The sequence below is a fragment of the Cucurbita moschata genome, unplaced genomic scaffold (genome assembly GCF_002738365.1).
Source record: "Cucurbita moschata cultivar Rifu unplaced genomic scaffold, Cmos_1.0 Cmo_Scf00034, whole genome shotgun sequence".
Lineage (NCBI taxonomy): Eukaryota > Viridiplantae > Streptophyta > Magnoliopsida > Cucurbitales > Cucurbitaceae > Cucurbita > Cucurbita moschata.
In genome coordinates this window covers 1,721,190-1,733,167 of record NW_019268550.1, presented here as the reverse complement: position 1 = coordinate 1,733,167, position 11,978 = coordinate 1,721,190, and the positions used below count along the sequence as shown (strand labels likewise).

Genomic DNA, 11,978 nt, shown 5'->3' with positions numbered 1-11,978 from the left:
AAAAAAAAAAAAAAAAAAAAAAAGAAAAAAAGAATTTGTTTCTCTATCTTTTTCTTTCCTTTCCCTCTTTTTCTTTCCTTCCTGATCGTCGGGAACCCCCTCTCCTCCGCTTAGAAGATTTGGAACACCGACTGTCACCTTCCTCCTTATCAATAGATACCGACCGCCTCCGTGGTGGTTTGGAGTACCAACAACCACACCCAGGCATAGGCATAGGCATAGATTTAGAACTATTGATGGTAGCCAATATGCCGGAAGTACCGGCGACAGCCAATACGCTGGAAGTACCGGCGACAGCCACCACCACGTTACTAATGTCTGAAACTGAAACGCCATTACCAGCCGATGCAATACTATCTGACAACTTTTTTCTCCTACCGCAAATGAGGAATGTTGGTAGCCCTAACCACCCTTTCCCACAGATCTGAAATGGCCAACATCCTTCCCTAGAATTAGAACTCTGACGGCGGTGGCGGCCGCTGCCGCTGCCGCGGCGGGAGCAGCCATCCTCCTTTCCCCCATGTTTAAAGCTACAACAGCAGCCACCCTCCTCCTTGCCCGAATCTGAAACCACAGAGCCCACATTTTCCTCCTCCTCCTTGCCTGAAGATGCCTTCTTTTCCTTCTGAATAAGATCTAGAGTATCACCGGCAGACTCCTTCTCTTCCTTACGGGGAACCGGAATGTCGACGACAGCCACCTGCTTGTCGGCAACTGTACCGTCCTCTTCGTGAAGATCTGGAACGCCCATAGCCGCTCCTTTCTCGTTGTGCTTGACTGTAAGAACGTCAACAACCTTCTCCTTGTTATCGCTGAGAGGTTCCTCTTGTTCTTCCTCTTGATGATTTGAGGCATTGACATCCATCCCCCCCGTGCACAGAAGTTTGGACGGCCACCATATTGTGCAGCACTGGAATGGCCAACAACTTCCCTGTCGAGCGGATTTGGATTGCGCTTCCCAATCGGCATCGGAATCGGCAGCGGCAGCCACAGCCACAGCCGCAGCGCCTACTCCCTCCTGTATATCTGAATCACCAGCGACTACTTTCTCCTCCCTGCTTGGATTTGGAACGTCGGAAACCACCTTACTTCCGCAAATCAGGAATGACGGCATCCATTTAAACCAACCGCAGCCACTCCCATTTTTGTGCAATTCTGGAACGCTGGCATTGATCTTCTCCTCCTCCTCGTGAAGATTTGAAGAAGAACTGCAGGAAGCCACCGCCTCTCCAGTATTTGGATCGCCGTCCACTTCCTTCTTCTGAGGGTAGATGTCGTCTTGCTTCTTTACAACATCATTAGCGACTTCTTCTACCTCCGGCACATTTGGAACATCGACCGTCCTTTCTTGTTTGCCAGCAGCCACTTTCGAACTGCATACCTGAAACTCCGGCAAACCTTTCACTTCCTTCTTCTCAGTGCAGATGTCTTGCTTCTTTACAACATCATTAGCGACTTCTTCTACCTCCGGCACATTTGGAACATCGATGGTCATCTCTTGTTTGCCGGCTGCCACTTTTGAACTGCATATCTGAAACCCCGGCAGACCTATCACTTCCTGCTTCTCAGGGCAGATGTCGTCTTGCTTATTTACAACATCATTAGCGACTTCTTCTACCTCCAGCACATTTGGAACATCAACGGTCATCTCTTGTTTGCCGGCAGCCACTTTCGAATTGCGTATCTGAAACTCCGACACATCTTTCAGTCGTGGAGAACAGCAACCACTCCCCTCCTTGCGTGGATCAGGAGCAACGGTGGCCTCTCCTTCCTTGGCCAAATCTGGACGATTAGCAACTTCCGGCACATTTGGATCATCGACAGTCACCTCTTCCTCAACGACGGACAGTTTCCTCCCGCACGTCGGAAACGACGGCAAACATTTCCATTGTGGAAAACAGTATCCACTCTCCTCCTTGCACGGACCTGGAGCAACGGTGGCCTCTCCTTCCTTGACTAATTCTGGACCATTAGCGACTTCTTCTACCTCCAGCAAATTTGGAACATCGACGTCAGTTAACTCTTCCTTGCCTTCCTTGCCTTCCTTGCCGGTAGCCACTTTCCTCCCGCACATCCATTTCCATTGTGAACAACAGGATCCACTCCTCTTCTTGTACGGACCTGGAGAACCGGTGGCCACTCCTTCCTTCACTAATTCGGGACCATTAGCGACTTCTTCAACCTCCAGCAAATTTGGAATATCGACGACAGTTAACTCTACCTTGCTGGTAGCCACTTTCCTCCCGCACATTGGAAACGCCGGCAAACATTTCCATTGTGAACAACAGGATCCACTCCTCTTGCACAGAGATGGAGCATCGGTGGCCTCTCCTTCCTGCACTAATTCTGGACCATTAGCGACTTCTACGTCCAGCAAATTTGGAACATTGACAACAGTTAACTCTTCCTCGCCGGTAGCCACTTTCCTCTCGCACATCGGAATCGACGGCGAACATTTCCATTGTGAACAGGATTCACTCCCCTCCTTGCACGGAGCTGGAGCAATGGTGGCCTCCCCTTCCTTCACTGATTCTGGACCATTAGCGACTTCTTCAACCTCCGGCCCATTTGGATCATACACACTCACCTCTTCCTCGATAGTCACCTCTTCCTCGACGACAGATAGTTTCCTCCCACACATTGGAAACGACGGTAAACATTTCCATTGTGAACAACAAGATCTACTCCCCTCCTTGCACGGACCTGGAGCAGCGATGGCCTCTCCTTCCTTCACCAAATCTGGACAACTAGTAGCCACTTCCTCCTTGAGCACATCAGGGCCGTCCGTTGCCGGTCCCTCTTCTTTGTGAAGATTTGGAGCGTCAACGACCGGTAAGCCTCGTCGTCTAATAGATCTGGACTTTCGACGGCCACTCCTCTTTTCAGGCAAGTATGAAACTCCGGTGGGCGGTACCTTCCTCCTCCCGCAGATGTGGAACGTTGGGGAACATCTACAACCACACCCCTCCCTATTTATAACAGCACCCGCTTCCACGACCTGCTCCTCCCGAACATCAGAAACGCCAGCAGCGACACCCTCTGAAACATTGGTAACAACCTTGCTCTTCCTCAGAGAGAAATGGAAGTTGAGTCCACACTCCCGCTGAGTAGATTTGGAGCGTTGCCAACAGCAGCAACCCCCTCGCGCAGATATCGACTCACCTATAGCCACTCCTCCGTCTTCCTTGGAAACATCGCAGGCAACTACCCCACCACCTCCACTCGACGAATCTCGAGGTATCCTCCTAACAGGGGGATAGGGAACACCTCGCTTATAAGATTTGGAACTGGTATCGTCGCGGGAACTTGAACGACCGCGTGGCCCTAACCATTTGGTGAATGTGGGGAATTCCTCAATCTGCAAGTTTCTTCGATGGCATTTCTTCTTTGGTTTCCCATCTTCTTTCTGCTTATCAGTAGTGGCCATCGAAATACGTTCACAGGAAGACGAAGGAGGACTTACATAGATTGTTGCCTGCAGGAGGAGAGATCGATGAGTTCCGACGGGGGCTCTGCAAATTGGTAGAGGGCCGCCACATTTGAGACCTCACATTCAGCACCTTTTTTTCTCAACGGAAGCTTGTGTTCCAAAGCCAAACATATTAATAGGAGTCTTAATTTCTTTTCTTTTTCTATTTTTGAAATTCCACGTAAGCATAAAATATTAAATACCGTCAATTTATTATTAACTTGCTCACAAAAAGTTATGCTATTATTAGTTTTTCCTTGTTTTTCTCTTTAACTCTCAGCTTCTTCTTCTTCTCTCTCCCCAAGTCAACATTTTTGAAAATTGGTATACCCGCTCACGTGCCAAGTCCAAACGCGCACGTGATGTAATTTAAAATTCAATTATTTGAAGCCATGTCCCGGTTGATTGGGATTTAGAATTCGGCTCCCGACATTCCCCTACTCCTCACTTCTTAAGAGTAAAACTATTCCCGCAAACCAACACGGGTCCTCCAAACATATTTTGTTCCTCACATGTATCCAAAGAAAAATGCCTAAAAAGTGACATAGAATTCATTTACCAAGGAATTCCTATGATTCAACCACCTTAGTAACTAGTCTCGTGCACGTAATTATCTCAATTCAAAAATCTACACTCCCCACTGTAACCAGTTAAACAGAGTCAAATAACATAAAATTTCATAACATTACTAGAATAAAATTTGCATTATTCTTGTCACAATCATCGATCAAGCCTAAGATATAACTTATATTATTCTTGTTTCAATCATCAATGTAGGCTAATAAATTATCAAATTGCAAAAGAAAATACATCGATGGGTCACGGTCACGGTCGACAGGCTTGGAGTTGAAAGGCCTCAAACATTAAGCATGTAGATTTGCTCATCCTAAAAGGTACATGCCTTAAACCTCCCTATTTAACTAGATACTAAGTTTTACAAAATCCAAGCCCACAATTAACTACATACAAGCAACAAAAATTAGAACCTCTTGAAATGATATACATGGAGAAAAGGAAAGAGCAAGTACTAAGTTCATTCTGTTCTAGAAAATTTCATACCGACTATACTATTTGTATCAGGTAAAAGAATGAGTTCTTATAAATCCTAAAATAAACAAACTACATACTAAACAAGTTTAACTTCTTGATCCTGAACTGCACAAAATAACCCATAAGTCATCTTCGAATCTTATTTCTATTATCTATGATGGAGGTTTAAATAGAAATCAAGTAACTGAAGAAGAAATGGCTTAACGACAGCTCAGAAAGAATGAAGATTCAGCATAGAAAATTGTTCGATTGAAATAAACCCCAAATCATAATATTTCAGGGCACTCGTAAGTCTTAACAACGATTTCAACCAAATAACAAGACGTTCATTAGCTAGATGATCATATTCAACGAAAATTTATCGCATAAGATACTCTTAACACAAACAGAAATAATTGGCAGAAGAATTGAGATGTTTCAAAAAGCATTTGGGTTGCAATTATCGTAATATCGACGGAAACAAAAGTCTTACAGTTCCAACTACTTATACTAGAGCATAAACTGAACCATAATTTGAAGTCTTCGAATCTATGTGAACTCAGAAACCAAAACAGATTATCGTTACCGATTAACGACTCTCGTTCATAGTTGCCTAGTACTTTCCGATCAACGATATGATTTCTGGAACCTAGCACGAGCACCACGACCACCAAACTTCTTGGGCTCACAGCGCCTAGGATCGGCAACAAGCAAAGTCCTATCATACCTGACGAGAATGTCTTTAATCTCCTTTTTGCTCTGCTCGTCCACGTATTTCTGGTAGAACGCAACAAGAGCCTTGGCAATGCTCTGTCGGATGGCGTAGATCTGCGAGGTGTGACCTCCACCCTTCACTCTGATGCGCATATCGACACCAGAGAAACGGTGACGTCCAAGGAGGAGGATGGGCTCGTAGGCCTTAAAGCGCAAGATCTCTGGCTCAACCAGTTCGATTGGACAGCCATTGATCTTGATCAAACCTCTGCCGCGCTTGCAGTAGGTAACGGCTACTGCCGTCTTCTTGCGTCCGAAACACTGCACCGATTCGATCGAAGCCGCCATTGCTAGGGCTTGAGAGGACTACCGGAGTGAAGGCCCCAAATTGTAATCAGATCGGGCAGGCGTGGGGCGAAACCTACTGCAGGTATTTATACGACTTGTTTCTTAGGGTTTTGGAGTAGCGAAAAAATGCCATCAGTTCATCAATAAATTACATACAAAACCCAATTCCCAAACACTCAAAACGCACCGTTTGGTTTCTTTAACAAATTACTTCCAAAATTATACATTTTATACAGATTTTTCAAAAGTCAAAAAATAAAAAATTGAAATGTTAATTAGTGACTTAATTATTTACATAATTATATTAACTAAACAAATTTGTTAATATTAATTGTGCTTATTTTCATATTATTATTATTATTATTATTATTTGGCTTCATAATTTCAAGGTTTTTAGTATGTTTCAATTTAATTTAGTTGTTTTTTTTTTAATTTTTCCTTATTATTATTAATCTATTAAATTATTTTTACATCGGTTTAGTTCAACAACATAATTTTGAATCTAACTTTTTGCTCATTAATAAATGTTTAACTATTTTAATTGAATAGTTCATATGTTTATTAATTTGATAGATTAAATTTAATTAATAAAAATCAAATTTAAGTGAAATATTGGGTAAAGTGGATAAATAAAACACATGTATTAAAGAACCACATTCAGTCCCAACCACAAATTCCTGAGCTAATTCAATTCGTTCTGCCAAGTCAAAGCGACGTATGCTCAAGCCTCTAGCCTCGGATTTAAGAAGAAGGTCACGTTATATACGCAAGCAAGAGAATAACAACAACGACTCACAGTATATAACTTTTGGTAGGAGGAAGGTTCGTTCTTACTACGGCCAAGTCAAGCAACGTATGCTCAAGCCTCTGCCCTCGGATTTAAGAAGAAGGTCACGTTATATATGCAAACAAGAAAATAACAACGGCTCACAGTATATAACTTTCGGTAGGGGGAAGGTTAGTTGAACACGACCCTCCACAATGGTATGATATTGTCCACTTTGAGCACAAGCTCTCATGGCTTTACTTTGGGTTAATTGAACACGACTCTCCACAATAGTATGATATTGTTCACTTTGAGCACAAGCTCTCACGGCTTTACTTTGGGCTTCTCCAAAACGTCTCACGCCGAGATTCTTTGTTTATAAACCCACGATGTGGGACTTCCATCAAAAGCTAATATCATCAAAAGCTAATTAGACATGATAGTTTTGGCTATTTTGATTTCAAGTACTATAAGGTCATCTTCCAAATTAAGCAAACTTTAAAACACTTTTTTTTCGATCCAAGACGTTTATTTTAAGAGTTATTCCAAACACAACCTAACTCGAGAAAATAACGTCCCAATTTCTTTGGCCCCGGCAACATTTATGCCACTCAGGAGACACCATAAGATATACCAGAAGATAGTAGGAGTACCTTGGATTAATGTCAAAAAAAGATGAAAAAGAAAGAAAAAAAAAAGCTTCTTCCTAAGGAAACAGAGTATCACTAGAGAAGCAGAACTACGAACCAAAAACTGAAAAAAAAACAAAGAAAATGTCAGCAGTCTTCAGGAGATAAAAGCAAATAAACAAACAGTCAATTGTATCACACAACTACTACACGTATCATCATTTCGTGCATCATCCCAGGAAGCTTTATGAACACAAGCAAAGCTCACGACACGAGGTTCTCGGTCAGCGACAGAGAGGCGAGTTGATCAGCTGCGTTCCCAGCTTGCTGCTGCTGGGCTGCAGCTACATTCCTCAAAACCTCCATAGCCTCGGCTACTTTCGCCTTCAAAGCCTCTGGGGACTCGAGTAAATGCAAAACCTCAGTCTGGTCCATCTCCAGAAGCATTCCAGTTACCTTAGCTGCGTTGTCGGGCTCCAACTGTTCCACGAGCGGGTACAGATTCTCCCCCAGCATCTACATGTTCAAAAATTCAAGACAACAATATAATTCAGAGATCTAAGGTGTTTTGTACATGCTTTGCAGGAAGTATTTGACATACAAACCCTCCTCCTACGTTTATAATGTAGAAAATGCTTACCGTTCTCTGTTGGTCTGGAGTAGCATTTGCGAGAGCAGAAGCCAGAGCACCTATAGGGATGGGTTGAGAATGTGCCGCATCACGCAATGGCATTGGCATGCCTCCCATTTCATATGGAACAGAAAACATGCCTCCAGCAACACCAGGCATAGGAACATCAGGCATACCTCTTCCTGGGGGATAGCGGTAGACACGCCCTCCTCTAGGCAACATCTATCATCCAATGACCCAACCAAAACCGCCATTTAAGTAACACGAGGAAGAAAAAACAAAGGATAGAAAAATTCACCAACCTGTTGTTGCATCATTGGAACAGGCTGCTGGTTTTGCTGGACAGCTCCTGCACGTCTGCCACCAGGGCGCTGGCCTTGCTGGCCCTGCTGAACCATTGGGACAAAGAAATTCGGCATTGGACCTCCACCAGGCCTTATACCAGGGACAAGCTGCTGCTGATAACCAAAACCGCCCTGGAAAAATCAAACCCATAAAACAAACAAAACAATAATTCAGAATGTCGCTCTCATAATCTCATGCACACCACGCCTTCCAGGAGGCAAGATAGACGGACAAAGTCGAGAATGCACGAGTAGTAAGAACTTCAACACAATTGACCACTCATTTGGTGCAAGAACAAAGAGAGAGAATATGGAATTGGTGAAAGTAGTTACTTGGGAAGGAATCATTGCAGGAGGACCTTGACCATAAAACAACTGCTGTCCAATACCTGGACCACCCGGGGGATACATTGGCATCCGAGGGGCAACTGAAGCAGCCATCGAAACTGGCCGTATTTGAGAGAATTGAGCCTATAGAACATAGTCAAAGCCATTAAGTCATAATGTTCGACAAAAAAAAAAAAAAGGGAAGCAACCATTAGAAAGTTATCTAACCCCAACACCAAATCCTGACAAACGAAGTTACAGTAGCAATGCCATGTATAAGTACGAAAATGCAAGAGGAAGTACCTGCAATCTGGCTCTTCTATCTTCCTTCCGCTGTGCAAGTGCTACATACAACGGTTTGCTAACAACCATTTTTCCATTCATCTCCATAAGCTATCAATTACACCAGTGAACCATTACATTTCTTCCATATTTTGTATTATTAATAACAGGCATATACAGAAAATAAACAGCTATTACATCAATTTTGTGTAGGGATGTTTCTGAATTGAAAACAATTCATATATAGAAGGGAAAAGAAATAAGCACATCCACTCACAGCCCTAGAAGCCTCTTCGGGTGTTGAGAATGCAACAAATCCAGATCCTCTGCTTATACCATTGGGGTCGCGCATGACCTGAATTACACAATATAACCATAATACTTTTAACCGTGAAAGGCCTAAACATGTAGAGAATTACACTTGAATAAAAATTAAATTATAACCTTGCATGATGTGATTGTGCCAAATGAAGCAAACAGCTCCTTAAGCTTATCATCAACAATGCTATCATCCAAATTTTTAATGTATAAGTTCGCCCCCTGGTACTTGTCAGCTGCCTCCTTCATAGTTTGTTCAAACCGGTTCTTTAATTCAACTTCTCTTTCAGATTTTTTCTGGGCTTTCCCAACATACCACTCCTTATCATCAACTAACTTTCCATTAAGGGCATCAACTGCTCTAGCAGCATCATCGACACTTTCAAAATTCACAAATCCAAAGCATTTTGATTTCCCATCAGCATCCCTCATCACAACAATACTGGTGATTGTCCCAAATTCAGAAAAAACATCATTCAATTCTTCTTCAGAGGTTGTCTCAGAAAAATTCTTTACAAAAACGTTGTTAAATTTTGACTTGTCAACAACGCCGTCTCTTTCTTGCTTACGAAGAAAAGGTCCTACATAAACTTGCTTATCATTCAACAGCATGCCGTTCAGCTTCTCAATTGCTTTCTGACCAGACTCCTCATTGTCAAATTGCACAAAACCATAGCCTTTTGACTGGCCAGAGGAATCTAAAGCCACTTTGCAGGACAGGATACTACCAAATGCAGAAAACGTATCATGCAGAGCTTTGTGGTCAATTGCTTTGTCTAAATTCTGAAAAAATTAAAATGCAAAATTAACTTGGGAACAGAATCAAATAATCAACTTGAACAAAATGAACAAGATACAAGCACATAAAATATGAAAAATACTGATACCTTGATAAATATATTTCCTGCCCCACTTTTGCGAATGCTTGGGTCACGGTGAGAATACATAACTCTTATAGGCTTTCCATTAAGAGGGGTAAAATTCAGCACATCCAATGCTCTTGCAGCTGTTCAGGAAAAAGATGATTGTATTAGGAAGAAAGATGTGGCCATTTAAAGTTCATTGAGGTATAAGATCAGATATAAGAATCTGAAGCAATAATGACTGTGATATCATTGTTTGGACCACATGATAGCCTGAAATACAATTTTTCTTTTCAAATGACAAGAGAGGACAGGGATCAAAAGTCCTAAAATCACTAATTCCAACAGTGAAAAAAGCTTAAATAATTCAAAGCACAAACTTACCTGTTGAAAACTTTACAACAAGCTTGCCAAAATTAAGCAAAATTGCTAGAGGTGAAGCGTAATAAAAAATTCAAATTGATTTTGACATGGATCGTTTGCTTCAATGAAGGACATGCAATCACTTAGCCCAAGAGTGAAACCAGAAATCAACTTAAAATATGCACGCTACACAAGGCTAGCTTAAGATCATCCCTGTTCTTGCTATATTAATAAAATCGTTATAACCAAAAGCCATATCTATAGAACATGAGGCGTATCCATTACACATTTTCCTTGATCATCTTCCAAATAGACGAACTTCATAACCGTGAAACATCATAATGCAATAAGATGACCCTCACCATCTCCCAGCCCACCAAACGGGCCCATGATCCAGTTCTCCAAATAATAAAATGACCAGGTTTTCTCCATGTCTTGTATTGAGAAATGACCATCAGACAGCAAAAATTATTCGTTAGAGCCCCAACCCCAAACCATCTGCCCAACCTTTTAGAACAGTTATCCCCTATAGCGTCACTAATTTTCCCCACTTACACCAGATTGCTAAACGCTCTTCTTTCCGGAATCGGTGGGGCTCAATTATCTTCATACATGAATGAATTAATAGACATGATCCACCCTAATATTTAACATAATCTCAGCATTTAACCAGTCTAAGCAATCAGTCAACCGGCTAAGAAATGTGCACCACCGAAATTGAACTAACAACAATAAACAAAGTACATTAAACACCGGAGAGAAGCAAAGAAAAGAGAGGGCATACTAACCATCTTGTGGGTTGCTGTAGTTGACATAACCATAACCAAGAGATCGTCGGGTCGTCAAGTCTCGGCAAACGCGAACCGAAACCACCTGACCCACCTGATTAAATATATCATAAAGCTGCGAATCCGTGACGTTGAGGTCCAGATCTCCGACGTACAAAGAAGTAGTCACAAAATTGGCACCACCATTCGCCGCTGGATTGATGCCGGAAATAGCATTCTGAGACTGAGATTGCACCTGAGCCGCCATACTCGAAATGATTTCACTACTTTCCAAAAAAAATCTTTCAATAAATTAATTTTTTTGCCTTTTTTTCCCCTCACTTCCCTCTCCTTTTGTTATTCAGAAACGAACCCTAAGAAGGAATCAATAAACGGCGATTCTTTAGACACTCAAAAAAGGCCAGCAAAACGCAATGAACAACCGGGGAGGACAACAAAAACCCTTACGATATTAGAAATTGAACCAAAAATTAACAACCCCCAACGAAAAATCTTCCTACTCCTAAAACGAATAATAGTTTTGGTTTTTCAGGATGAGAATGATAGTGGAAAAAGGAGAGGGAAGGACGAGGACCGGATAGATAATCGGAAGGATCCGAAAGAAGAGATGACTAGCCGCCGGAAACCGGGGCGGCGCGTGACGTAGAGAGCGACGTAGACAACGACGGTAATAAAAAGGCGAAGTTTTGGAGGGCAGATGAAACTGCACTAAAAGAAAGAGGAAGAGCGTGAAGGCGCAAGGCTTTATATATATGGGCAGTTCCAGGTAAACCCTAGAGATAAAATCTATACACGAAATCTCAACCGTCCATCTCAAAGATCTGAGGGCCCATCTGACGAGGTCAAGTCGGGAATCCGTAGGTAACCGGTAACGGTAACGTTTTTCAGTTGACAGTGACGGTCTCAGCAAAAATAGAGATTCAAATTCAAAACTTATTTTTAAAAATCTGTTAATATTGTTTTTTCTTTCTTTAAAATATATTAACATTCTCTTATTATTAATATTTTAAAATTAAAAAGTAGACTAAAATTTAAATAAATCCAAAATATAAGGACCAAAAAGTAATTTAATTTTTTTATTTAAAAAAACAGCTTCTTCTTATTATT

At 41.9% G+C, this 11,978-nt stretch overlaps 3 protein-coding genes across 6 annotated transcripts; all 3 read right to left on the bottom strand.

Annotated features, from left to right (window-relative positions):
• Positions 1-18: 18 nt before the first annotated feature.
• Positions 19-4,697, bottom strand: LOC111430613. Of its 4 annotated transcripts, none has more exons than XM_023066924.1 (3): positions 2,079-4,697; positions 1,433-1,883; positions 19-1,264 (listed from the first exon to the last, which is right to left on the bottom strand). In XM_023066924.1, the coding sequence occupies exons 1-3, from the start codon at positions 3,425-3,427 to the stop codon at positions 44-46; spliced, it is 3,021 nt and encodes a 1,006-aa protein (XP_022922692.1). In that variant the 5' UTR covers positions 3,428-4,697; the 3' UTR covers positions 19-43. The 4 variants fall into 4 exon arrangements, with proteins under 4 accessions (XP_022922692.1, XP_022922694.1, XP_022922693.1 ...); XM_023066926.1 differs by having other exon boundaries at positions 1,586-1,883; XM_023066925.1 differs by having other exon boundaries at positions 1,433-2,026; positions 2,222-4,697.
• A 214-nt stretch (positions 4,698-4,911) lies between these two features.
• LOC111430621 (40S ribosomal protein S16) lies at positions 4,912-5,636 on the bottom strand. The gene has a single exon (XM_023066939.1). The coding sequence runs from the start codon at positions 5,558-5,560 to the stop codon at positions 5,126-5,128; it is 435 nt and encodes a 144-aa protein (XP_022922707.1). The 5' UTR covers positions 5,561-5,636; the 3' UTR covers positions 4,912-5,125.
• Positions 5,637-6,955: 1,319 nt separating this feature from the next.
• On the bottom strand, positions 6,956-11,118 carry LOC111430615 (polyadenylate-binding protein 8-like). The gene is made up of 9 exons (XM_023066930.1): positions 10,872-11,118; positions 9,745-9,863; positions 8,984-9,640; positions 8,817-8,894; positions 8,561-8,650; positions 8,264-8,401; positions 7,889-8,062; positions 7,596-7,808; positions 6,956-7,471 (listed from the first exon to the last, which is right to left on the bottom strand). Exons 1-9 carry the CDS (start codon positions 11,116-11,118, stop codon positions 7,220-7,222), a joined length of 1,968 nt encoding a protein of 655 aa, XP_022922698.1. The 3' UTR covers positions 6,956-7,219.
• Positions 11,119-11,978: the final 860 nt, after the last annotated feature.

Excerpts from the sequence above, each read along its gene's own strand:
- LOC111430613 (XM_023066924.1), bottom strand. The coding sequence starts at position 3,427 with ATGGCCACTACTGATAAGCAGAAAGAAGATGGGAAACCAAAGAAGAAA. Across the intron at positions 1,884-2,078 it reads TCCTGTTGTTCACAATGGAA|ATGTTTGCCGTCGTTTCCGA; the intron begins ATGGATGTGCGG and ends TCCACAATGGAA. Across the intron at positions 1,265-1,432 it reads CTAATGATGTTGTAAAGAAG|CAGAAGAAGGAAGTGGACGG; the intron begins CAAGACATCTGC and ends GACATCTACCCT.
- LOC111430621 (XM_023066939.1), bottom strand. The coding sequence starts at position 5,560 with ATGGCGGCTTCGATCGAATCGGTGCAGTGTTTCGGACGCAAGAAGACG.
- LOC111430615 (XM_023066930.1), bottom strand. The coding sequence starts at position 11,118 with ATGGCGGCTCAGGTGCAATCTCAGTCTCAGAATGCTATTTCCGGCATC. Across the intron at positions 9,641-9,744 it reads CAGGAAATATATTTATCAAG|AATTTAGACAAAGCAATTGA; the intron begins GTATCAGTATTT and ends TAATTTTTTCAG. Across the intron at positions 7,472-7,595 it reads CTCCAGACCAACAGAGAACG|ATGCTGGGGGAGAATCTGTA; the intron begins GTAAGCATTTTC and ends TTGAACATGTAG.